This window comes from Heloderma suspectum, chromosome 3 (assembly GCF_057233095.1).
Source record: "Heloderma suspectum isolate Gila_16-S chromosome 3, 16-S_ref, whole genome shotgun sequence".
NCBI lineage: Eukaryota > Metazoa > Chordata > Lepidosauria > Squamata > Helodermatidae > Heloderma > Heloderma suspectum.
The window spans coordinates 139,440,963-139,465,694 of record NC_139460.1 but is presented as its reverse complement, the minus strand read 5'-3'; the positions used below and the strand labels follow the sequence as shown (position 1 = coordinate 139,465,694).

Below are 24,732 nucleotides of genomic sequence, written 5' to 3'. Positions count from 1 at the left end.
AGAAATTAAAATATTTTTGTATTTCTGAAGGTCTATGATGCTTTATATCATCTGAATGAGATTTAAGTTTAAAATTTTTGTTTTGCACAATGTTTAGGACTGTATAAGTATAAGCTAAATGTGTGCTAGAGGAAATTACCTGGGGTAATACAAACATAATTTCCCCAATACTTCTCTGGATTTTGATGTAGGGGATTTTGCATGAGTAAATTCCACACTGTCAATGCAATTCTTAATCCATGAGTTATAAATTTAATTCAGTTTGCAGTCAAATGTATTAGTTACTCACTGGAATTAAGAGACAAGTTATGTGTTCAAACAATTTATGATGTATGAGCTAAATATAAAGATAGCATCATACTAGGTTGATCACACCTTACTTTTTTATATACAATAAAGAAATAAGAGATATTTTAGGAGATATTGCTGCTTGGGAAGAGTGAAAGCTATGTTCTATTAAGGACTGTTGAAGATAAGAATGTTATTGTGTTTGCACAAGTGAAACAGCCCCATGCCAAATAGGGCTGGTCCAATATTTTCTGATAAGACATCAGATCCAAGCACTTTTAAGGAAATACGGTCCACTTAGGGAGTCATCACAATGTGAAATACTTTATAAAGTCCCATCTGGTAAAGGCTTGATAACTGGAGCTTATACAGTCATAAAGGGCGAGAGAGGGACAGGGGAAGTGCAACCTTGTTAATTCTGCTCGATCTCTCATCAGCTTTTGATACCATTGACCATGGTATCCTCCTGGATCGACTCTGTGGGATGGGTATTGGAGGCACTGTGCTACAGTGGTTCCGGTCCTACCTGCAGGGCCAATTTCAGAAAATAATATTGGGTGATTTTTCCTCAGCCCCTTAGCAATTGAGCTACAGTATTCCGCAGGACACCATCTTGTCCCCACTGTTGTTTAACATCTATATGAAGCTGCTGGGAGCAGTCAGTAGAGGATTTGGAGCTAAATGCCATCACTATGCTGATGACTCACAGCTCTATCTCCCTGTGACATCTGAATCAGGAGAGGCTGTGCAAGTCCTGGACCAGTGCCTGAACTCAGTAATGGGCTGGATGAGGGCCAATAAACTGAAGCTGAATCCTGGCAAGATGTAAGCCCTGTGGGTAAATGGTTCCTGGGTCTGGGAGATAGGCTTATTGCCTGTTCTAGATGGGGTTGCACTCCCTCTGAAAGGTCAGGTTCATAGTCTGGGGGTACTTCTAGAACCATCATTGTCGCTGGAGGCCCAAGTGGCTGTGGCGGCTCAGAGTACCTTTTACCAGCTTCGGCTGGTTCGCCAGCTACAGCCTCTCCTGGACACGGACAGCTTGACCATGGTGGTACAGGCATTAGTAACCTCAAGACTGGATTACTGCAATGTGCTGTGTGTGGGGCTGCCCTTAAGGCTGGTCTGGAAGCTGAAGCTACTCCAGAATGCAGCAGGTCGGCTGTTGTCAGGAGCTGCCCCTTTTCACCGTGCAATTCCTTTGCTGAGGGATCTCCAATGGCTACCTATTTGTATTAGTACTAGTGTACAAAGCCCTAAACAACTTGGGACCAGGATACCTGAGAGAGCACCTCCTTCCTTACCAAGCTGCCTGGACACTGAGGTCATCAGAGGGCATATTCCTGGTGGTTCCACATAGACCCATGGTCTGGTTGGAGCCCACCAGGAAAAGAGTCTTCAGTGTGGTGGCCCCCTTCCTGTGGAACCCCTGCCTTTGGAGGTCAGGCAGGCACCAGCGTTGTGTTGCTTCCAGTGCCTCCTGAAGACATTGATATTTCAGGAAGCCTTGAGTGACCAGCTACGGTTTATTACATTCAGTCTTATCAGAACTTGTTTCTTTTAAAATGTTTTAATTGTTTTAACATGGTGTTTTACTCTTTTATTTTTGCTGTTCACTGCTCCAAAAACTTTTGATGTGGAGCAGTATATAGATATTGTAAATCAAAATAAATAAATAAAGATATACAAATTAGAAATGCATCAGGATATCAGAAAAATGAAAGATCTATGTATTGTTTTGTCGGCAGAAGTTTGGCAGTGGATATGGGATAACACCAGAAGAAATTTAATGAATGAATTTCTGAATTTTGTTTTAAATGAATTTTGTTTTAAATGAATTAATTTAAAACAAAGCATCTTTAAAACATTGCATCAGTCATACTTAACACTGTGGAAAAAATCAAGTCTTATTGGCATATTTTACTATATGTTGAGCAAATCACAGGATACAGAATATTGGGTGACCAAATATTGCATAGAGGATTGTGATATAGAAACGTTTATTTATTTACAGCTGCCAAAATCTCAGTAGCTGCTCCTTGGAAGAAATGTAGGGCTTCCCCTTATCAGATTGTTTTTTTTAGAATTTGGGGTATTGCCACAGTGATGAAACTGACTTGCTATATTAATGCGAATGAAAATCACTTACTGGAAAATAGGTTTGTTGAAAAATGGGTAATCTGTTGCATTCTGGAATGATAAATTTCAAGATAATGTTGGTCCGTACTTTCCTTTTTCATCAGTATGAAATGATATGCTTTGGTTTATTTCAGAAGTTTATTTTTCATTTGATTTTGTATATTTGCAATGATATAATAAGTTTATGTTTTTGTTTTGTTTTTTAAAAAGAGAGACAAGCTACTAACAGCTACCCTATGGCTTCTCAAATGGTGTCTTGGGAGCTATAAGATAGTTGGTTTATTTATTTATTTCATTTCTATACTACCCAATAGCTGGAGCTCTCTGGGTGGTTCACAAAAATTAAAACCAAAGAGCACACAATAAAACAATATAAAGTATATAAAACATTAAAACCACAGTATAACAATACAACCAGAATAAAACCTAGCAGCAATGCAGATATTTAAAATACAGATTTAAAACAGCAAAGCTAAAAGTCTAGAAAGCTAAAAAGCTAAAATGCCTGGGAAAATAAAAAAGTCTTCACCTGGAGCCGGAAGGAATACAATGTAGGTGCCAGGTGAACCTCACTAGGGAGCTCATTCCACAACTGGGGTGCCACAGCAGAAAAAGCCCTTCTCCTAGTAGCCATCCGCCTCACTTCCTCTGGCAGGAGCTCATGGAGAAGGGCTGCTGAGGATGATAGTAAGGTCCAGGTAGGCACATATGGGAGGAGGCGATCCTTCAGATAACCTGGCCCCAAGCCGTTAAGGGCTTTGAATTTTAATACTAGCACTTTGAATCGGGCCCAGAAATGGACTGGCAGCCAGTGCAGCTGGAAAAGTACTGGCATAATATGAGTTCATTGACCAGTTCCTGTTAACAATCTTGCTGCCCTGTTATGGACCAGCTGAAGTTTCCAGATCGTTTTCAAAGGCAGCCCCATGTATAACGCATTGTAGTAATCCAGATGAGAAGTTATCAGAGCATGGATAACTGTAGCTAGGCTATCTCTGTCCAGATAAGGGCGTAGTTGGTATACAGTCTAAGCTGATAAAAAGTGCTCCATGCCACTGAGTTCACCTGTGCCTCAAGTGACAGTTTTGGATCCAAGAGCACCCCCAAACTACAAAAGTGATCCTTTAGGGGGAGAGCAACCCCCTCCAGAACAGGTTGAATATCACCTAGCCGGGCAGACAAACCACTCACTAACAGTACCTCCATCTTGTCTGGATTGAGTTTCAGTTTATTGGCCCTCATCCAGTCCATTACTGTGCCCAGGCACTGATTCAGAACAGCCACTGCCCCACCTGGGTTTGATGAGAAAGAGAGGTATAGCTGGGTGTCATCCACACATTGATGGCATCTCAGCCCACACCTCCAGATAACCTCCCCCAGAGGTTTCAAGTAGATGTTGAACAGCATGGGGGATAAAATAGAGCCCTGTGGAACCCCATGGCATAATTGCCATGGCACAGAGCAATAATCCCCCAGCACCACCTTCTGGAATTGGCCATCCAAGCAGGAACGGAACCACTGCAGTGCAGTGCCTCCAACTCCCAACCCAGACAACCTATCCAGAAGGATACTATGGTCCATGGTATTGAAAGCTGCTGAGAGGTCCAGGAGAATCAACAAGGTCACACTCCCCCTATCCCTCTCCCGGCAGAGGTCATCCCACAGGGCGACCAAGGCAGTTTCCGTTCCAAAACCAGGCCTGAAGCCCGATTGAAATGGATCTAGATAATCTGTTTCATTCGAGAGTGCCTGGAGCTGTCCTGCAACCACCCTCTCAAGCACCTTGCCCAGGAAGGGGATGTTGGCCACTGGCCTATAATTGTTAACATCCTCCAGGTCCATGTTAGGCTTTTTCAGGAGTGTATGATTACCACCTCTTTTAAAGAGGCCAGCACCACTCCCTCTCTCAAGGAGGAATTTACAACCTCCTGGACCCAGCTAGACATCCCCTCCATATTTGATGTGATAAGCCATGAAGGGCAAGGGTCAAGCACACAAGTGGTTGATCGGACTTGGCCAAACACTTTGTCCGCATCCTCAGGCCCCAATAACTGAAACTCATCCAATAAAACTGGACCAGATGGTACTCTGAACGCCTCTACCAATGGAATTGCATTAATCGTGGTGTCCAATTCATGACGAAACTAAGCAATTTTATCTTCAGAGTGCTGAGCAAACTCATCACAGCATGCAACCGAGGGTTCCACCATCTCTCTCCCTGGCCCAGAATGTAACAGGCCACGAACCACTTGGAAAAGCTCCGCTGGACGACACTGAGAAGATTCAATGCTGGTGGGAAAGAACTGTCTCTTTGCCACCCTCACCGCCACAGAGTAGGCTCAATAATGAGTTTTAACCTGTGTTCGGTCAGACTCAGCATGAGTTTTCCTCCACCTGCGTTCTAGCCATCTCCCCTTTTGCTTCATGGCCCTCAGCTCAGGTGTATATGAAGGAGCTGGCCAGGCTCTGCTCAGAGGGAGAGGGCGCTTGGGCACAATCATATCAACCGCCCGAGTCATCTCTGCATTCCACAGAGCAACCTGGGCTTCGACAGGAGCACCAGCCATACCAGCAGGAAAATCCTCCAGAGCCCTCTGGAATCCATCAGAATCCATTAGTCTCTGGGGGTGGACCATTTTAATAGGTCCCCTACCCTTGCAGAGGGGGAAGGCTGCCAAGAGCCTAAACGTCAGCAGGAACAAAGCTGACCATGACAAAGGGACAGATGTAAATTTCTCCACTTTCAGATCACCATCCTCCTGTCCAGTCGAGAAAACCAGATCAAGTGTATGTTCTTTTATATGTGTTGGGCCGATGACATGTTGGGACAGCCCCATGGTTGTCATGGAGACCATGAAGTCCTGAGCTGCCCCGGATACAGCGGCCTCAGCATGGAAGTTGAGATCCCCCAGGACCATCATCCTAGGGGTCCTCAGCACCAAGTCCAAGACCACCTCCATCAGCTCAGGCAGGGAGTCTGATGGGCAGAGGGGTGGGCAGTACACCAACAGAATCCCTAATCTGTCCTGGGTACCCAACACAAGGTCCAAACACTCAAGATCTGCACTTGAATGAGCAGGAAGCCTAGAGAGGGAGATCAAATTCGTACAGACTACGGCACCCCCTCTCCTCAACCCTCGAGTCGATGTTGGTGCTGCACTGAGTACCCAGGAGGGCACAGCTGGGAGAGAGTAACCCCTCCCAGTTCCCCCACCCAGGTCTCAGTAATACATACCATGTCAGCCCCCTCATCCACAATCAAATAATGGATGAGGGAGGTTTTATTTTGGACCAACCTGGCATTCAGCAGCAGCAGCACCAGACCTGAGGGCATAGTGTGAATTCCTCTACCCTCCCACCCAGGCCACAGACACAGCTATGACCTCAGGGATGGGAATCTGAGTGTGGATTTTTCCATCCCTCACCCTTTGCAGCCATTGTAATAGCACTGCAGCAGCTTCTGTTCTGAGGATGCAACATTGCATCGGAAGAGGTCAGAGAGGGTGAAAAGGGAGTGCTCCAGTGGTGGGGACGATCTGCTTCGTCCAAGAGCCTCTCTATTGCAGTCCCCACCCACTGCCTGGTAAGTTATCCAGACAGGCTGAGAGGCTCATCTAGCTGGAAATTTTTAAAAAGGAAAAACAGAAGGCTGTAAAAACCTCCATCTTCCTCCCTCCTTGCCTGGCTCTTTAGATAGGTGGAGGGCTCAGAGATCAGAGCCCTCTGACTATCCCTTAGGATTGTGCTCTAATATTCTTATGGAATTTGAATTTTTTATTAGGCTCAACATTTAATACCATCGCTTTTCTAAGTATCAATAAAATGCTCAAGGGCTAAAGTAATTCCTTTCTCTACTCCTCCATTCTCTTCCATTATTGTAAGGTAGTTAGTACTCATGCAGCAGAATGAGGTGGTAGAGTCCTGAGGTAGTAGAATGGGCTATACTGTTTCAGACTGCAGATGAGGCACCATACTTGTTAATGTGGGCTCCCACTCAGCCTATTCTACCACCTCATTTTAAAGTTTCTTCTTGCCCCAAAATAGTAAGCTTAAAAACACCTAACATCACCTAACCTCACAGGATAGAATTTTGCTTTATCAACGTAGGACCTAGCTTTAACAACAGCAAGAAGAAGAACAGACAAATATGAATCTAAAAAGCCACTAGAGCAAGGAAGGGGAACCTTAGGCCCAGGAGCCCAGTACAACAGGTTCCCAGTCTGGCCCTCTGGGATTCCCCTGGGTCACACGTCCCATTCCCTTTCCCCCAACCACCAATCATTTACTGGTTTCCTGGCTTTTGTGCAGTTTTTTCCCCTTTAAAAAAACTGCAAAAATATTTACATTGAAATGCTTTAATAGTTCTGTATAAATGTGTTTTTTTTATGTTTAAGTAATTATTTAGATACATACTGAGAAAAAAGAAAACATGAACCAATAGTAGTAGCTGACAAGTGTACAAAATACAATATACTCAAATTTCATGCCTTTTAAAAAATGAATGATGCAGTAAAGCATTACTAAACCATAATGTATTAGCATACATAATGCTAAAATTTGACCATATAAGCTACACATTCACATTACATGGCCTATTGTAGGGGGTAACAGTTTGGGCACCATTTTTAAAAATGGTGGAAAGACTGCTTTAACTTCCTCAACCCCCCAAAACCTATAATTTAAAGCCAAAATCATATTTGTATATTGATTTGTCAAGAAAATGAGATAACATTTCAGCACCATCTTGGAAAATGGCAGAAGGAGTACTCCAACAAATAAAGTAATGTATTCTTTGAACTCCTTGACCCCGAAAACCTATAATTTGATACCAGACACAAGATAACTACTTCTGTGGTTGACGAAAGCTAGTAACCTAAAGAGAATTGTCCGCCATTTTGAAAATAATGTCTAAAATAGTTTTGCACAAGAATCAGAATGTCTACCCAAGTTATGTTAATCCAATACCTCAAGACCACATATCAGCACAGAAAATCTCTGGACCTCAAATTTTTTACAGGGGAATACTTTTGGACAGGATTATAGAGAACATTTGTTCCTGAAGCTGAAATTGGCAGAGAGATGAATAGATGAGATCTTCCAGGACATGATAGAGAGATCCCAGTTATGCTAACAACTCCACTGCTGTTACAGAGAATGAGGGTCTTGAGGCAGGGAAGTGTTATATCTTGAAAGAGGGAAATGTACTCTTGGAAGAGACCAGTTTCTCAGGTGATGAATTGATATCTTCACGTGCCAAGGATATGACTCCAGAGATGGGAGGTTATAAGGGGTGGTCCTCACATTGGAAGCTTTGATAATTAGGCACATAGATGGCTTTGTGATGGGCATGATGTCTTGCCTGGCAGGTGCAAAGGATGGATATTGTGTGCTATCTAGATAGTGCAGATGAGGAGTCGGTGGTTGCTGTACATGTTGGCACCAAGAGCATTAGGAAATATAACCATGAGATCTTGGAAGCCAAATATGGTTGTTTGGGAGAATGTTCAAAGTAGCACTTTTAGACATTCTACCAGTTTTGTGGACTGGGCCAGCTAGATAAGCAGAATTGCAGGACTTTCATGTGTGAATGAGATGATGGTGTTGTGAAAGAGATTTTAGATTTGTTAGGTACTGGGATACTTTTTTTATAAAAATGAATACAATCAACAATTCTGGTCACTTCATTGTTAAAAGGAAGTAGGAAAGTGTACAGAAAAAGGCAACGAAATGTATCACCTTACCTGTGAAGAAAGGCTTTTAAGAGAAAAGATAATTCGGGGGGACATAATAGAGGTCTATAAAATTTATTAATGGTATAAAGTGAACAGAGAGATTCTTCTCTGTCTCTCTCATAATACTAGAACTCCATATTGCACAGCACGATCATAACAGACAGAAGAAAGTACCTTTTCACACAACACATAACATGGACCCTTGATCTGATTCAGTACAGAGCTGCTTCAGCAGTGTCGTTTGCTTCGGGCCTCCAGTCAGAAGTCCGGGGTCTCGCTGCCCAGAGGGCCCCCAAACAACTGCCAGAGGCAGATGGCAGCATCACCCTCTAAAACAATCGTTCAGTGAAAGCAGGTGCACTGCTCAATGTCCCTCCTGCCTGGGTAGCTGGCTGCAGCCATGGCTGTTGCCACCTTTGTTCCCCAGAGTGTCTCACATGGGGCCCTTCTGGGAAATGAAGGTGGTGGCGGATGCATGTGGCCACCGCTGAATTCATGGTTTATTTTGTTTTTAAGGAAAAAGAAAAAAAGGGACCCCTCCCCATTCCTGATGCTACCTGGTAAGTAGGGACTGGGGTGGAAGAGAAGCAAGCATTCCTCTCCTCCCTCCTGCTTACCAGATGCCATTGGGAATGGGATGGGAAGGAATCCCCTTTTTTCCTTTTTAAACTTGTGTGGCAGTAGATGTGCTATCTAGCCAAGCACCAGCCAAGCTGACTTCAGTGCTTGGGTGGGCAGCATGTCTACCACTGCACTATTGTGTGTTTTTTAACATAGGGAAAAGAACCTATTTCACCTGGTAAGCTGGGGGGGTGCATGTGGAAAGCAGAGAGTAACCAGGGCAGCTGCGGCATTTGCCCTACTCCCCCAGCTTACCAAGCATCATTGAGAAGGGAAGGAGTTATTTTTTTCTTCTTCATTAAAAAACAAAAAAAGTTGCAGAGTGGCGGGCATGCTGCTCAGTGAAGTCCCTGCCCAGCCTGCTCTACCACCTACATGTGCCAATTGCTTGGTTCAGCAGTGTGTGTGACTGCTGCTATCGCACCACACAACCGTTTTTTAAGAAGAAAAAGGAAACCCCTTCCCAACACTGCCTGGTAAGTTGAGGGGTGGGGAGAATGAAGAGCAACCAGAGCAACACAGGGTACGGGCTGGCTGGACAAAACGGGCCTGCAGCTGTGTAGGGGTCAGACCCCCCCTCAAATGTAGCTGTGCCACTGGGCTGCATTCAAGTTCTTATTGTGCTGCATATATAGATGAGGTGTAACTCCTTTTGGTAGCAAGTGTATTCACTTCTTGGAAGTAGTCTTTTCAGTCTAGCATCTAAGTGAAAATCTTACGTACATAAACATATTACCTAACAAGAAATGGGCATTGTGATATACAGTTGCATTACACAAAAAGCACAGAGAATGAGGAAATCATTACAACTCACTATAAGTAGATGGCTGGGATGCTTATTGAGAATTCTATGTATCACTAAATAGTGAATAATGTGTGATCACTAAAGATCTGTTTACATAAGGCTTTATACAGATGGAACCATGGGGCAAAAGGGAAGGTGGGATTTTAATTTCTTACCTCATCTTTATGAGATGTCCAGTACTGCACTACTGGAACATCTGTTGCTATTATTGCCATGTGATATAACAGCTTGAAAATGTAAGAGAGATATGGCATAAGAGATTAAAAAGATGGAAAGTCAGCATCTGCTCAAACATGTTACATAGGACTGCTTTTACAACAGAGTTAGTTATTTCCCATGTCTGTGCAGGGTCTTCACATTGACCTGCATTAAGCATATGAAAATGCTCTTAAAAACATACTATGCACAGAATTTTCTCGTGGGAGTTTATGCCTCGGGAATAATGCTGTGTTGCTTTATGGCAAAACAGATTACCAATAATGTGGATCTGCCAGGGGCAGTGTGTTCTTCAGACTTGCTGCTGACCTTGGAACCCCACTATTGGCTTCTTTCCATCAAAAAATGTAGCAGCTTAGGATTGTTTCAGGGTGGCCTCAACTGGCCTTTAAGGTGGTGTGCCTTGTATTAGTAGTATTTATTTACTTACAAAGCAGCTCCTACATTGTATAAGTAGTGGCTTGCCTAAGACCCCATCCAGTTAGTTCATGAGTAAAACAAGAATTGGATAAGAGCATATTTTCTAGTTAACATGGTCTTATCCATTGCACCATAGTGTCAGCCTCAGGCCACATCAGCAAGGGGAAGTACACAAGCATGGCCTGTCTCAAAGGGGTTCCCAAAAAAGACCAGTATGGCAGTAGAAGCATTCCCACAGCATTTTCTCCAGAGTGGTGTTGTTGTTGTTGTTGTTCAGTCATTAAGTCGTGTCCGACTCTTCGTGACCCCATGGACCATAGCACACCAGGCCTTCCTGTCCTCCACTCTCTCCCGGAGTGTGGTCACCCACAAAAGATAAGAGAAGTGACAGAGCACAACCAAGAAGAAGATGCATGACTCCCAAGTTCATGAAAAGAAACACAAGAAACAAGGATAACTGTTTCCCCACTCATCGTTACCTCCAGTTTCTAACAGTAGCAGCAGCTTTCTCCTCAGAATTGCTCTCTGCGACCATTGGGGGTGAGGGGGGGAGAAAGAGGAGAGGAGTATATGGGGCAATAGAAAATTCACATTTGAGGGAAGCGTGTGTTGTCTTTGTATGCATTAACATAAGCTCTCTACCTTTAACAAAGGCATAAGAAGCAACAATCAATAGGCGATTTTTTTTTCTTCATATGAAGATACAATTTTGGGGAAAACTGCACCTGTTGATTTCTGACTGTGGGCCATAGTAGACATCGACTCAGCTACCATAACATTCATAAAGCACCTACAATCACCTAAGCGCTGTATAGATACCAAAAGATAAGGCATTGCTTGCTTGCAGGCTTACAATTTAACAGACACAGTACAAAAGGAAAATGAGGACGGAGGAAGAAAGAAAGCAATGCTATGTACCCATTCTTGAAGTTACTAGACTATGGGAATACAATTTTTTTTTTATTAGTCTGCCTTGGAAGCGGTGGCTATAATGTTGGAACCAGAGGCTGGCTGCTTACATTATACTGTGAACTTTCAAAAGAAAAGATAGTTTAAAGAGCTTGCTTAGTGAGGGGCATCTTTGCTTTCATCCTGCGTCTCTCTACAGTCCTCCCACGTCCTGTTCTAGGATTACAGACTAAAGTTGAGACTCTTCAGATAACACCAGGCAGAATCTGTTAACCAGGATTATCGGAGTTTGAACAAAGGGAATTTCATGGGTCTGAGTCAAAAGAGATAGCAGCACCAGAAACTGTCTAAACACTTGTGGCAGAGACATGTTCTCAATCTTGGAGCTGGTTTACATGAATGAAAGGCTCATGCACTCACCCATCCTTCACACATGAGTGGAGAAGATTAAAAGCCTGGTTAGCAACAAGCTGTGTGCAACTTGGCAAATGGTAGCTTGTGCAAGCCACAGTTTGCTAACAAACCAGGATATCAAATTGGGAAAGGGGAATGGCACAAGCCCAAGGTTTGTGCCAGGTTGTTCACTTCATGACAAACCCTGGAGTTTTCTTATATCTGTTATTTTAGCATAGTCTAGCCTATACAAATGGCTGCTGCTATCAATTGCAGTACTTTAAACATGGGCATTAGTGAAGAGTTTGCCTGCAATCCTGTGCACCCTTATCTGGGAATAAAACTCATTGAATTCAACTAGGCCTTCTAATTAAATGTGCATAACATCACTTTTTCTTTGGGCACAATTCTATACAGTATCCATAACAAAATGTAGAATGATTTTTCATATGTGCATTATTTTGTATGACTTTTAAACAACTATAATGTATTATGCTATATATTTTAATACATTTTTTATACTTCACAATAACTGATAAGTATTTCAAAGGTAATGAGTGCTAAGGTTACAGCTCTTCTACTCCTCTTTAAAAAGTTACTGATTTGCACAAGCTTTAAAAAAAAAATGGCAAAGTTAACCTGAACTGAATCCCCACCCCCCAGTTAACCTTGCCACGTTGAATTGCCCTTATTAATGGCCGGGTCAGCACATGAGTTACCATGCTGTGGACGCACTTCAAGGTATTTGTAATAATAGATCAGTATGTGAAAATAGTTGGAAAAACAACTTTGACTTCAGTACCTAAAGAAATGTGTGTTTTGTCTTCAGATTGCACCAACAAATAGTATTGTTTTATATTACTTTTTCAGAGGCCCCAAATGGGTGATGCTTGGATCTTGACAAGCATTGGGATAAGTTAGCGATCAGTATTTTGAGGCTTGTTTCTCCTTGCTTGCTTGCTTTCCCAACCTGATTTTGAAAAATTGCATCATTCTAGGGAAACAGTATAAATTACATTGTTTTGCTCCCTGACTTTTAAAGCAAAAGTAGCTCAAGATAAACTGTAATTTTTAAATAGTAGAATACAACTTTTCTGCTGCTTATAACTGCTGTGATGTATATTTTGCCAAATACCCTATGTATAAAAGCCAGTTCCTAGCTTCTGTTTCTTGGTTGCACTCCAGAATCACCAAGTATGACCAAGAAAAATGGACCATTGCAGAAGAGAAGCCAGAGAAAGCCTTCACCGTGGCCCTACTAGATGGGCATGTGCCAAGTAAGGGATGAGGGTGGGCTAGTTTTCTAGGCCTTGTCCAGTGATGGCAACAGCTTTAATGATGGACAAGTGGGTAGGGTAGGTGGAAAGCAGGCAAGGGCCTTCCTCATACTCTGTGGGGCTGTAACCATCACATGTACTTTGCTAATATGAGTCTAATGCTAACTTGGAAAAAAGAAACTTCTAGTTATCCTTAAAATGTTGGCATAAGTAATCTAGGCCTAGTATTTAACATTCTAAAAGGCATTTAGATGTAACTGAATTATTCAAAATTAGTTAAGGGAGAGAGACTGAAACTTTTTCTAAGGATTCTATTGACGTCCTGTTTTTGCACTATATTTTGTCTCAACAGCTTGGGCCCTGTATTTGCTCTTTTTATACCATTTTATTGCTCCATTCCAAGAGTGCAAGTGACACAAATTCTAGGCCAATTTTCCATCACAAACAAGACACTGGTCTATATATTGGGTTTGCAGGTACAGTATATTGATTTGTTTGTTTTTCATTTACTTAGCAGTGCAGCGCCTTCTATTTGCACACACTGTTTTCTGAAACACTCTAGTATTCTATCCTCTGTTTCCATATATTTAGTCCTAAAAGCTAAAGCAAATGTTTGAAATAGGAACTTTTCAATAAATGTTATAGCGTATGCCACTAATAGGCACTAAAATTTGGCAAATGTTGCATGGGCTAAATCACAGTAATCTAGGCATACATGCATATTGCAAGAGGTGGAAGAAGGAACTCAGTGAGTGCTCATCGTTTCTTCCCCTTCTGTACCTGGCAATGGAGAAGCCTACTTTCTGTGTGCCTTTAGTATTTCACTTTGTAGGAATTTCAGTGATTTTGGCAAGATGGCTCTTTCTGTAATTTAAAGACAAAGAACATTTTAAAACATGTTACAAAATTGGAGCCTACCAAGGACTATGGGGCTTGAACTGGGAACCTTAGGGACTGGGGCCTAGCCTGGTGTGCCACCTGAGTTGACCAGACCTGCTATAAATACTAGGATCCTAATGGCGCAATCCTATGGTGATGCCCATAAACCCCTGAACTTGGAGGCTTATGGGTATCCTATGCAGCTCCTCCCGCTTTGCATTTTGGCTAGATGGGCTTTTTCACCCATCTAGCTGAGGCATGTCGGGGTGGGAGGGAAGGCAGCTGGGAGGCCTGAGGATATGTGGTATCTTGGCTTCTCCAGTCCCCTCCCCATCCACAGGCATGCCCCCTTTACCCTCTCTCCAAGGTCGCCTTTATGACATCAGAGAAGCAGCCAGCATGGTTCTCTCTGCACTGGCTTCAAGGGGGAGGGGTGGGGAGCACAGATTTTTGGATCTGCGGTCAGAGCACTGTCTCCAACCTTGGATCCAGGAATCCAAATTCTCTTATGCCCCTCCCCCCAACTTTATCTAGGGGCCATAGGATTGCTCCCTAACCTATCTTTTGAATGGTTAATTAATTGTACAGCACCTAGAGAACTTGTTTTAAATAATTGTACAATGCTGTGAGAACTTTTTTTATACGTCCCTTATAAATACAAATAAGTGAATTCTGCTTGGTGCACTTCAGCTTCCAGCTCAGGCTGATAATTTCAAGAACACTAAGGTATAGTGCACTCTCCTGTTCTGGATTTGAGTGTAGCCACCCATGGTTTCAGCCTGACCCAGGAAAAGTAAAGTGTGCACTCTGTGAAGGCCGTTATTTTGATTAATTGTTTTCGTCTTACAACTAAAGGTGATAACTGTTAACATTTAAACTAGATAATTATCTTAGCTTCAGCTTTTCTTGCTTTTCCCTTATCACATCAAGCTAGTAGGGCTGCCGTTAAACACTTCATTTAAATTATCTATGAGTCTGTGAGCAACAGAGATCGTTCTAGATTATGCGGTCTTGACATTGTTCTTTCAGGCCAAATCATTGTCCAACAAATGACATCCTTCTACATTCTTTGCTGGAATTCAGTTAGCAATGATAATGCTGATGTGGTAGAAAATATTATTCACCCTGAAAGTGTTATGCACCAAAAGTTCTAAAAAGATCAAAGAGTTGCACATAGTACAGCATGATTTACAAAAGATGTATGCAAAATTGTAATACGCTCTTCCTGTGTACACTTTTAGCTAGCTTGAAAGGGGCAACTGCTAGTGGAGATTGACAGTTTTTATTCATCTGTCCTGTGTTCATTCTGGGTTGGTGGGGCAGGGGGAGGAATGAATCTGCCAGTGTCAGATTATTACTCATGCCTGCTTCTTCTGCACAATATACACAGTTTGTCTGGGTTTTTTTCTTTTTGATAGTCCTGCTCTTTAACAGTCCTTAAGCCAAGGACTTTGATAGATACCTGATCTGTCTGCAGCTTCATGCCTGTTTTCCTGTTCTTCTCTCAATTAAAAATATTTTACCCCTTATTTTTAAATACTAGAGTTGGGAAGGATGTCCTTTTGCATATGTTCTTAAGCTAGTTTCTGAGCTGAGTGCAATTATGAATGATTTCTTGTTTCCTGTTTCCCTAGAAAAGACTCTCCTTATTTGCTTAAGCAGATAGGTGGCTAACAAAGAAAATTAGTTTTGTTCACTTTTACATATAGAAGAAGTCTGCTTTCATTAGATTCTGAAGAAAAAATTGTGTCAAATCCAGTTACAACATAAAAATCTCAGCAAATTACTGTATGGTTTTTCAGCCATATTGGTCCCACTTTGTTTCCATATCTAACTGAACCCAGTCCCTCACCTCATTGCTATAATACCATATTACAAAACCATTTTTATTTAATGTGTAAATCTTGTTGTCAGCGCAGGGTTTTCTCTATGATACTGCTCCAGATTTGTTGCTTGCTTCATTCCCCTCTATTTGAATCAGTTACTCTACTTCCACAGAACTATTTTTGATATCTCCTACCTTATTCCTTGTGTAAGATAGCAATAGTCAATTAAGGACTGTGCAATCTAAGTTACATTTTAATTATACGTTTTTGTTTTGTAGCTTTTAACTTCTGGGTCTTACATCTGGATTGTAGCTTTAAGTGGGCTGGTAAGTATAATTATTTTATTACTCCTTTGATTCACTTCACTAAGTTACACAATCTTCTTGAAGTGTTGGTTTAGCAGTATTTTAAGATACAAAAAGCTCTTGTACAAAGCTTCTTTTGATGTGTAACAGTTTTTCCAGATAATTTACTGCTCATGGAGTGTTAACACTAATCCCAGTCCACTTCCAGTAGATATCTCACCCAGGTAACTGTTGGCAGGGATAGCCACATAGCAGGGTATTGTGCTGGTATCCTTTTTACGTCATATGTACTGAAGGAGCAGGGGGTGAGGGAGTGCACATAACTACCTGAATAGGTGGAGGAATTAATGAAATAGTAAGGTATTGTTGCTCCCAGCCCTTCCAAGGTAACATGGTAGCAGTGGAGTGGTGGCAGTTAAACTATCCAGTTGAAACTGGCCATATTCCCCATTTCTTGGCACACTGAGAGCTGTTCTATGTACTAGGGGGTGGTGCGTGTCACACTGTGTTTAGAGGTATTATTAAACCATTGTTTGTTAGTTTAACTCTGGCATGTTTGTACATCTGTACCTGGCTAAGCTCACTAACTATAGTTTGTTTGGGGCTAACAAACAGGAATCTGAAAACATGGTTTGAAGTTGGTTTGTGAATCTCAGCTTACCCTAACGGTGGTTTGTGATCTCCAAATTCAGTGTCCTGGTTTAATGCTAATTTGTTGTGCTGCTCTGCCCTCAGTTCCTGCCTGGCTACAGAGCTGTGAGGGAAAAGCAGCTCAAAAATGAAACTACTCACCCGACTAGGAGATTCTTGACGGTGCTTTCACAAACATCACCATCCCTGCCTGGCAACAGGCTCCTTTTCCTCCCCACACCTTGCTAATAAGCTTTCCTCTCTCCAGCTGAGCAGCAGCCTTGCAAGGGAAAATGTTTTTAAAGGAACCACAGACACTTTTACCTATATCTAACAATAGCACACCTTACAGCACACAATAACATGCAACAGCACACATTAAAAGCATACTTTTGTTTTTAACAAACTATGCTAACTGTTCAATAGATATAATTCCACAGTTTCTATAACCCGTGGTTTAAACAAGCTTAATTCTTAGCGCTATGGCCAAAAGCAACAATATTGCTTGGGCCACTTATTAGTAGTGGCATAGATAGTATCCAGTAGAATCCCACGACACTTATGTTATCATGTTGTGCACTGTAATCAATAGTATCAATATACACAATACCTTTGATGCATTTTCTTAGCATCTCAGTATTGTCTTTCATGTTTGGAGAAAATGCAGTTTCCCCTGCAATGGACGCACTAACTGGATACTTGTCTGGATCTCCCACATCAACTGAGGTATCAGTCTAATGCAACCTAACTTGGGACTCAGTTCCATTGAATTCTGTGAGGTTTATTTCTAAGTAAATGTGCATACGATTGGGCTTTGACTATTGGAAATTCCTTCAGCGAAAAGAATAGGCTGGAAAGTCCCTTTGGATGACTCTAAAGTATTGCCACACAGTTTCATTGCTGCAGTCGTAGGACATGTTTTCCATACCCACTGATATTTTTCCAGATCACATGAGCGAATATTTCCTTTTTCTGGTTGGTGAACAATTGATCATAAGATCCATATTGTATTGTACTTAAAAAAATAAAAGAAAAAAGAATACATCTTAAGGTATTCCCAGTTTCTCTTCTTTAGCATTCATCCCTCTATAGCTAGTTGCTTTCTCACCATTCCCCACTTTTTAAAAAAATTTAAAAGTCTGATGAAGGCAACTTTTGGGGTTAGTGAAGTTTCATTCATTTTTGAGTATGTATATCTTGCCCTTCAATAACATTCTGAGGCAGCTAACATTATCAAGCATACCATTTAAACTATAAAAATATAGAATACTTAAAATACTAAGAATAACAAATTAATAGAAAATATAAGAGTAGCCTAAAATTCCAGAGCAGGGATAAAATTGTAATTAGCTGAGCCAAATAAAACTGATGTGCTAATCTCCCATTACAAAGGAAAGCTGCTTATTCTGGATTTAAATTAGAACAAAGCAGTAATTGCCACAGGTGGCAATGACTAAAGTTACACTTATCCACTTTTATATTGGAAAATACAGGATTATGCTGAGGAGGAGGCGGCGGCAAGGTTTTGATCTGTACGTTATATTACATAATAGTTATAGTAGGCGTTACAGTAGGTCCCCAACTCAGCACCCATGGGCACTATGGCACCCACAGGCACCTCCGATGTGGAACCTGCGGGGACCCATAAAAACGTTTAATTTTTCCCCCACCATTTTTTAATATACGTACAAGGATTTGTATATATCCATAGCAATGAATACATACAAAATGCATACAAGTTTCTAGCAATTATACCCAGGCTTCAACAGGAGTGGACCAAATATCCAAATAAGTATCCATTTGATGGTTGCATCTGAATGCCACCCATTCAAATATTAAAAGTGTTGTAAGGTTCTCTTGTGGTGGCTGTGTGACTTTGTTTGAGCTTATCTGTCTCTAGTTCAGTACTTTGGAAGCATTTAGCTCCCTGTTTACACCTAGGATTATTTGGTGGGTTGCAATCCAGGTATTGTGCTAACAGTAATTTTAATACAGGAATCTTTGAATCTAATTATTTTATTGATACAAATATATAAGGTCCCAGTTAAAATATAAGTATTGTAGTATTTAAAAGCATTTAAAGCTATATTTCTTAAGCATTTCTTACAAAAGAAAGCTTTGCTGAATTGCTGAGTCCATTTTGCTTACCAAGACTACTCTATCGAGTTGTCCAGCAGTATCACAGGCAAGGAGTTTTGATATCAAAGAAGCTATCTGACCCCCAAATCAGACCATATTTATACAGTTTCTTGGTTATTATTACACTGCCAATATGTCAGTGCTAATTGCTGTTTCATAAATCTGAGTTCACAACCTTGACTTCTAAAAGGATCTTTGATGATCAAAACACACATACAAAAACTTAAACATACACTTTTTAAGTTACATACAATTAATTTTGATATATGTCTTAGGAAATCAGTTCCTCACTCATAGCTTACTAATTAAACTTAAGTACATACATTTTTCCAGACATCTATATATGTGATTTAAAGTTTATACCTTACAAAATATTTTTTGCTCATTAATTGATAAGCGAAATCATTAAGTTCACTCAGACCATGAATAATACAGTTTGATGTCTCTTGATTTTTCACATAATCTTTTTCATCTCTGGTGATGAGTTATAATTCAGCATTCTCTCTTTGGATATTATCCAAACTGCTTTGCCAGTTATATTTTGATAACATTTACCATTTAACATTTAAGTTAATTGTGAACTCACTTCGTATCCTACCTACTGGCACCAGATACCTTTATTAATTATTTAATTCTCTGGATTACCTCCTATGCAACATGCTTAATTGCCTGGGGCTTGCAGGAACAAGACACCTTTTGCTTTTGTGTGTGTGTGGGGGGGGCAGAATAGTTATTTTCTTCAGTAATCATTTTGAGCACATTGAGAACTGTGCCACCAACCTTTTGTGGCAGATCGAACACACTCAGTCCATTGCATTATAGGAGGTAAGTGCTTATCCTTCCAATATTGTAATATTAGTCTTTTAGCTGTCAAAAGGGCGTGGAGAATCCATTTATACTGACCATTTGTTAATTTCCATGAAGCAGGTAAATAATTTAATATCAGTGAATATTAAAGACTGTTTCAGTACAAAATTTATCTGTGTAATAACCTTCTCCCCAAAAGAAGCAACTATTGGACATTGCTAAAACTATGTTTAAAAGAAGCATTAGCTGTATTGCACCACCATCAATTAGCCAAATTAGACAGTCCCTTATTAAAGACATGTTGCAGTGTCCAATAGACACAAAAGAAAAGTTTTTGCTGAATAAGATGCAGCCTAAGATCCATAGCTGTTTCAGGTAGATGCCAAAGCGGTAATCCACTGATTAGGCATTTTGTGATGGTGCTCACAGCAGTTTTTCGAATTCCCAAATGTGCCCATGGATCCAAAATGGTTGGGCACCCCTGTTGTACTGTAAGGTCAATTTTTCAGATGTAAACATGTGTCTGCAGTCACAGCAAGCATGTGATCATGTATATAACTGCGTAAGTATAATATGCACAGAACTGCTTGGCCACTGTTGTTACTTGGATGAGTTCATGGAAGACAGTTGCTGCAACAAATGTAGCAAGTGAGTTGCACCCCGTGGGGGGGGGGGGAGTGCTAAAATGTTATTTAAAAGAAAGCATTGGGGGAAATGGCATACTGACGCTGGTGGTGATTTCCTTTTGGGCAGCTCTTCCATAAACTCCCAAACTACTTTTTCAAACTTGTAAGTGTAAATATAAGTTAAGTAGTTCTATGGAGAGAGCTAATGTGGAGGAAATGCTCCAAAATATTTTGACTGTGTATGTTCTCCCTGTCTGACTATATGCTTTATTTCTGTCTTGTAACTGTTTCAATATCCAGATTCCTTCACAAGCCTCCCAAAATTCCCATCATTAAATGCACTATTTAGTAACTATCAAACCACCTATCATCATGAATTCCATGTGGAGCAAGGGATTTTATGTTGCAAGGACTGGGCTGGGATGCAAAAGTTTGTGTGTACTCTGTATACAGAGACACACTGCACCTCCTGGAATACCCCTCTAAGTTTGAGACTAAGCAACTTAGTGTCAGCGGGAGGGCAGGTTTAACCCACACTGCAAAAATTTAGAGTTTTTCTGTATTCCACATGAAAGAGTAGCCCCATCCATGATTATTTTTCTTGGTCACACTGTGCTGTTAGGAACTGATGTGTGCGTGTATAAAAACATTAATTGTATTTATTGCATTTATTTCCCGCTTTTTTCCCTCTAGCAAGGAACCCAAGGCTGCTTACTTGGTCCTCCTCCATTCCGTTTTATCCTTACAGCAATCCTGTGAGGTACGTTAGGATGAGAGTCAGTGACTGGCCTGAAGTCACCCAGTGAGCTTCACAGATGAGTGGGGTTTAGAACCTGAATCTCCCACATCCCAGTCTAACAGTATTCTAACCACTATACCACACTGGCTCTCAGGATATGGAGATCCCTTGTATTTTTGGGTAGTCATTTCTTCCATAAAATTAAGCCCTTTTTAGTGTTCAACTTGTGCAGACGTTGCTAATTTCCTTCACCTCCATGATTACAATTATAATTAAAACACCATGCCTATGGCTGAAGGAAGAGGCACAGTTCCAAGTAAAATGCAAGCTTTTAACAAGAAAAGTGGGCTTATAGTTCATCTTATGACAACGTCATTTTCCAGCTCTGTCGTCAGTTCAACCTGGAAATGAGACTTAATTTCTTCCCCTCTTTACTTCCCCTTACAAGTTATATAAAGAGTTGTTTAAAATAACACATGTAATTTGTACGCACCAGTAAACGCAAACAACACTCCAAAAATAGATTCTCTATTTGGCTCTCAGATTACATGTCTGCTGCTGCCCTTTTGGGGGGCAGGGGGAGGAAATGGGGACAGTTACCTCACACTTGAGGAGGACACATCAGTGTTGCAAACTGTACAATGTTTCAGAGGTGGAAGTGATCAGATCCTTTTCCTCCCAAGATAGTAATACTGATTAATGAAAACCAGGCATAATTTTAGTGCCTTGGGTTTTCCCTGAGCTCCATTTATTGGACCATCCAGGGGAGGTATCTGTTTTTATTGCCCTGTTTGATGTGCAAATGTAATCAACATATAGCTATTTATTAACTCTTTCCCTCCTTCTCCTCCCATACCCCCAGGAAGACCAATAGCTTGGCTGGTAGTCTGGCTGGAGGGCGGGGTGATGGAGCCATCACCCAGACAATATTTTGTGTTATTTTAAGGCATTTTGTCATATCTGTCTTTCCTAAAAAAACAAACACACACCAAAGTGGCTAACAATATGTTTTTTTAAAAAAAAATCCATGACCAATCAAAATAAAAGAACAAAGCTGGAAGGGGAACCCACTTTGTCACTTGCACAGGGGTGGAAGCAGGGTGGAAACAGTACTACACATAAGACAGCTAGCCAACAGCAGCTCGCTTTGACGTGCCTCAGTATGCCTAGTTTCCTTCTCCCTTTAGCCAATCAGGTTGTGGCTCAGCCTGAGGAGACCAGAGAGGGGAATTCTCATGGCCTGTATAAATGTATAAATGGCTGTGAACCCAGCCATTCCCTTCCCTTCCTATTTCTTATCTCTTATTTCCCTTATAGGATCTGTTTCCTATATCACACTCTTTTACACCTGGTGGTGGGGCATCAAGCAAGATCCTTACTTGAGAGGTTCTCTGTTCCCTTGTTCAAAGAGGGGTTCTCCTTAAAGGGCCTTGGTACTATAGGACATGGGCCAGTCCGCCTCAGGGTCTGATGCCATCACCATGCCCTCAGGTGTTTGGCAGTGGCCGTGGGATTCACTCAAGCTATTGGTGGCTGTTGCTTTTCACCCAGTCTAACCAATGGGTGAACTGGGTCATGCATTTCTGACAGTGTGCAGGTTGACAGAAACAGGATTCTTGCCTGTGTGCCCTTTCTTGCTACTTGTAAGCCAGAGAAGCAGCACAGTGTCTAAAAACACCCTTTCTCTTGAGGCTACCTACTGAGCCTCAACCAGCAGCAAGATGCAGACTGGGAACTCAGATGTTGATCAGAGTGCACAGGAGAGAACATGTAGGAAAAGGTGTCCCATAAGGTCCTTGGCTGCTAAAGGTAAACCCCACCACCATGAATGGGCCTGGAAATGAATAGGTAACTAATGAAAGTGGTATAGTATTGTGACATCTGTTCTGCAAACCCCAGTCAAAACTTTGGCAGTGGCATTTTGGATCAACTGAAACTTCCAGACATGTTCAAGGGCAGCTCCATGTAGAGTGAGTTACATTCATTCAATCTGGAAGTTCCCATAGCATGAATTACTACTTCTAGGTCTGTCTTTTCTAGGAAGGGTGCAGCTGGTGCACCAGTTCAAGCAGATAAAAAGCATTCCTAGCCAGTGCCACCACCTGCACTTGAAAAAGCAGTGCTGGGTCAAAGAACACCCCTAAGGTGCAAACATTAGTCTTTAGGAAGAGTGCAACTCTATCCAAGACAGATTGTACACCTATGCCTGGATCGACCGATCCCATGACCAACAGTACTTCTGTCTTTTGCATCAAGTTGCAGTTTATTCACCCACATTCAGTCCCTTACTGCCCCAGAGGGATGACTATCATCAACGTATTGATGGCATTTCAGGCCAGATCTCTAGATGACATCCCCCAGCAGTTTCATATCGTTGTTAGAAAGCATTTGGGATGGGGGAGCAGGGTAAGATAAATCTGTAGACCCAGTTTACATGGTCATGGCGGGGGAAATAAGCCATGGTTGCTTCTTTCCTTGCCACGCACCAGGCGGATTTGCATAATTACCCTCACCAGTGTGGCTTGCCATGTCATGCAGACCTGGAGAGGGTGCCTTGTTGTTGTGGTTAACAAGCCACACCAGAACCCTACAACAACCCATTTGTTCTAGGTGGCTTGATAATCATAGCAACAAGCTACCCTCTCTGGGTTCATACAACACCAAGGGTAATTATGCAAATCCACCTGGCATGCGACCGGCTCGTTTGGCAGGAGAAATAAGCCATCCTAACTTATTTCCTCCAGCGTAATCGTGCAAACCGGGCCATTGTTAAGGCAGAACAGCATTACTCCCTCAATACTGCTTTCTGGACCTGCCCTCCAGGAATGAAATTACCTCAAGAATGTATCCCCTGAATCTGCCAGGTAGATACCATGGGCAATGTTGATGAGATCCAGGAGAAGCAACAGGATCACACTCCTCCCATCCATCCCCTTGTCAGATCATCCCTAAGGGTAGAGGTAGGCAACTTGTGGCCCTCCAGATGTTTTGGCCCACAACTCACATCACCCCTAGCCAGCAAAGCCAACAGCAAGGGCTGATGAGAGTTGTAGGCCAAAACTCTGGAGGACAAGAAGGACACCCCTGCCTTAGGGCAATAAGGTCGTTCCTGTCCCAGACCAGGCTGGAAACCAAGCTGAAAGGGATTAGGATAAACATTTTCTTCCTGGCAAATACTGAGCTGGGCCACCAGAATACACTCAAACTCTTTCCCAAATATAGCATATGACACTATAGTTCTTTAGATCAGTGGGGTCTGTGATGGTTTTCTTCAGTAAGAAATGCATTACTGTCTCCTTCAAAGCTTTTGTCATGACACCCTTTTTCAATGGGGCATAAACAGCTTGCCAGCCCCACTTGTCATCTGCATCCCCCATAAAATTTTGTGAATGAGGCAGGGCTATGGCATAGTAAAAGCCTTGTCTGGAAGCACCTTCAGTTTAGTATTGTCTTTTCAGCATACTCCTGAAACAAGCTAATTGCTTCACCTCCATGATAATTATAATTAAAACACCATGCTTATGGCTGAAAGAAAAGGCACAATTCCTAGCAAAATGCAAGCGTCTTCTTTTTTTAAAGGTGGACATATAGTTTGTTCTATGATGATCTGATTTTCCAGCTTTGTCGTCACTCAATTAAACCTGGAACTGAGAGTTAATTTCTTCCCCCCTTTACTTCCCGTTACAAGTTACATAAAAAGTTCTTTAAAATAACATACGTATTTTGTACTCATCAATAAACACGAACAACTCTCCAAAAATAGAATCTTTATTTGGCTCTCAGCTTACATGTCATCATTGTAGTCATGCTGTAGTGCTTTTTGGGGAGGGGGGAAGAATGGGGACAATTACCTCACACAGGGTGGAGGGGAGACCACCAATGTTGCAAACTCTACAATATTTCAAAAGTGATCAGATCCTTTTCCTTCTAAGATAATAACACTGGTCAATGAAAAACAGGTATAATTTTAGTGCCTTGGGC

The 24,732-nt window shown here is 41.7% G+C and overlaps 1 protein-coding gene across 1 annotated transcript in view; it reads left to right on the top strand.

Annotated features, from left to right (window-relative positions):
* UBAC2 (UBA domain containing 2) overlaps positions 1-24,732 on the top strand; it is a 116,175-nt gene that overhangs the window by 48,815 nt on the left and 42,628 nt on the right. The window contains exons 5-6 of the mRNA XM_084844703.1: positions 13,153-13,276; positions 15,784-15,831. Coding sequence (XP_084700829.1) covers positions 13,153-13,276; positions 15,784-15,831 — 172 coding nt within the window. The remainder of the gene's footprint in view (positions 1-13,152; positions 13,277-15,783; positions 15,832-24,732) is intronic.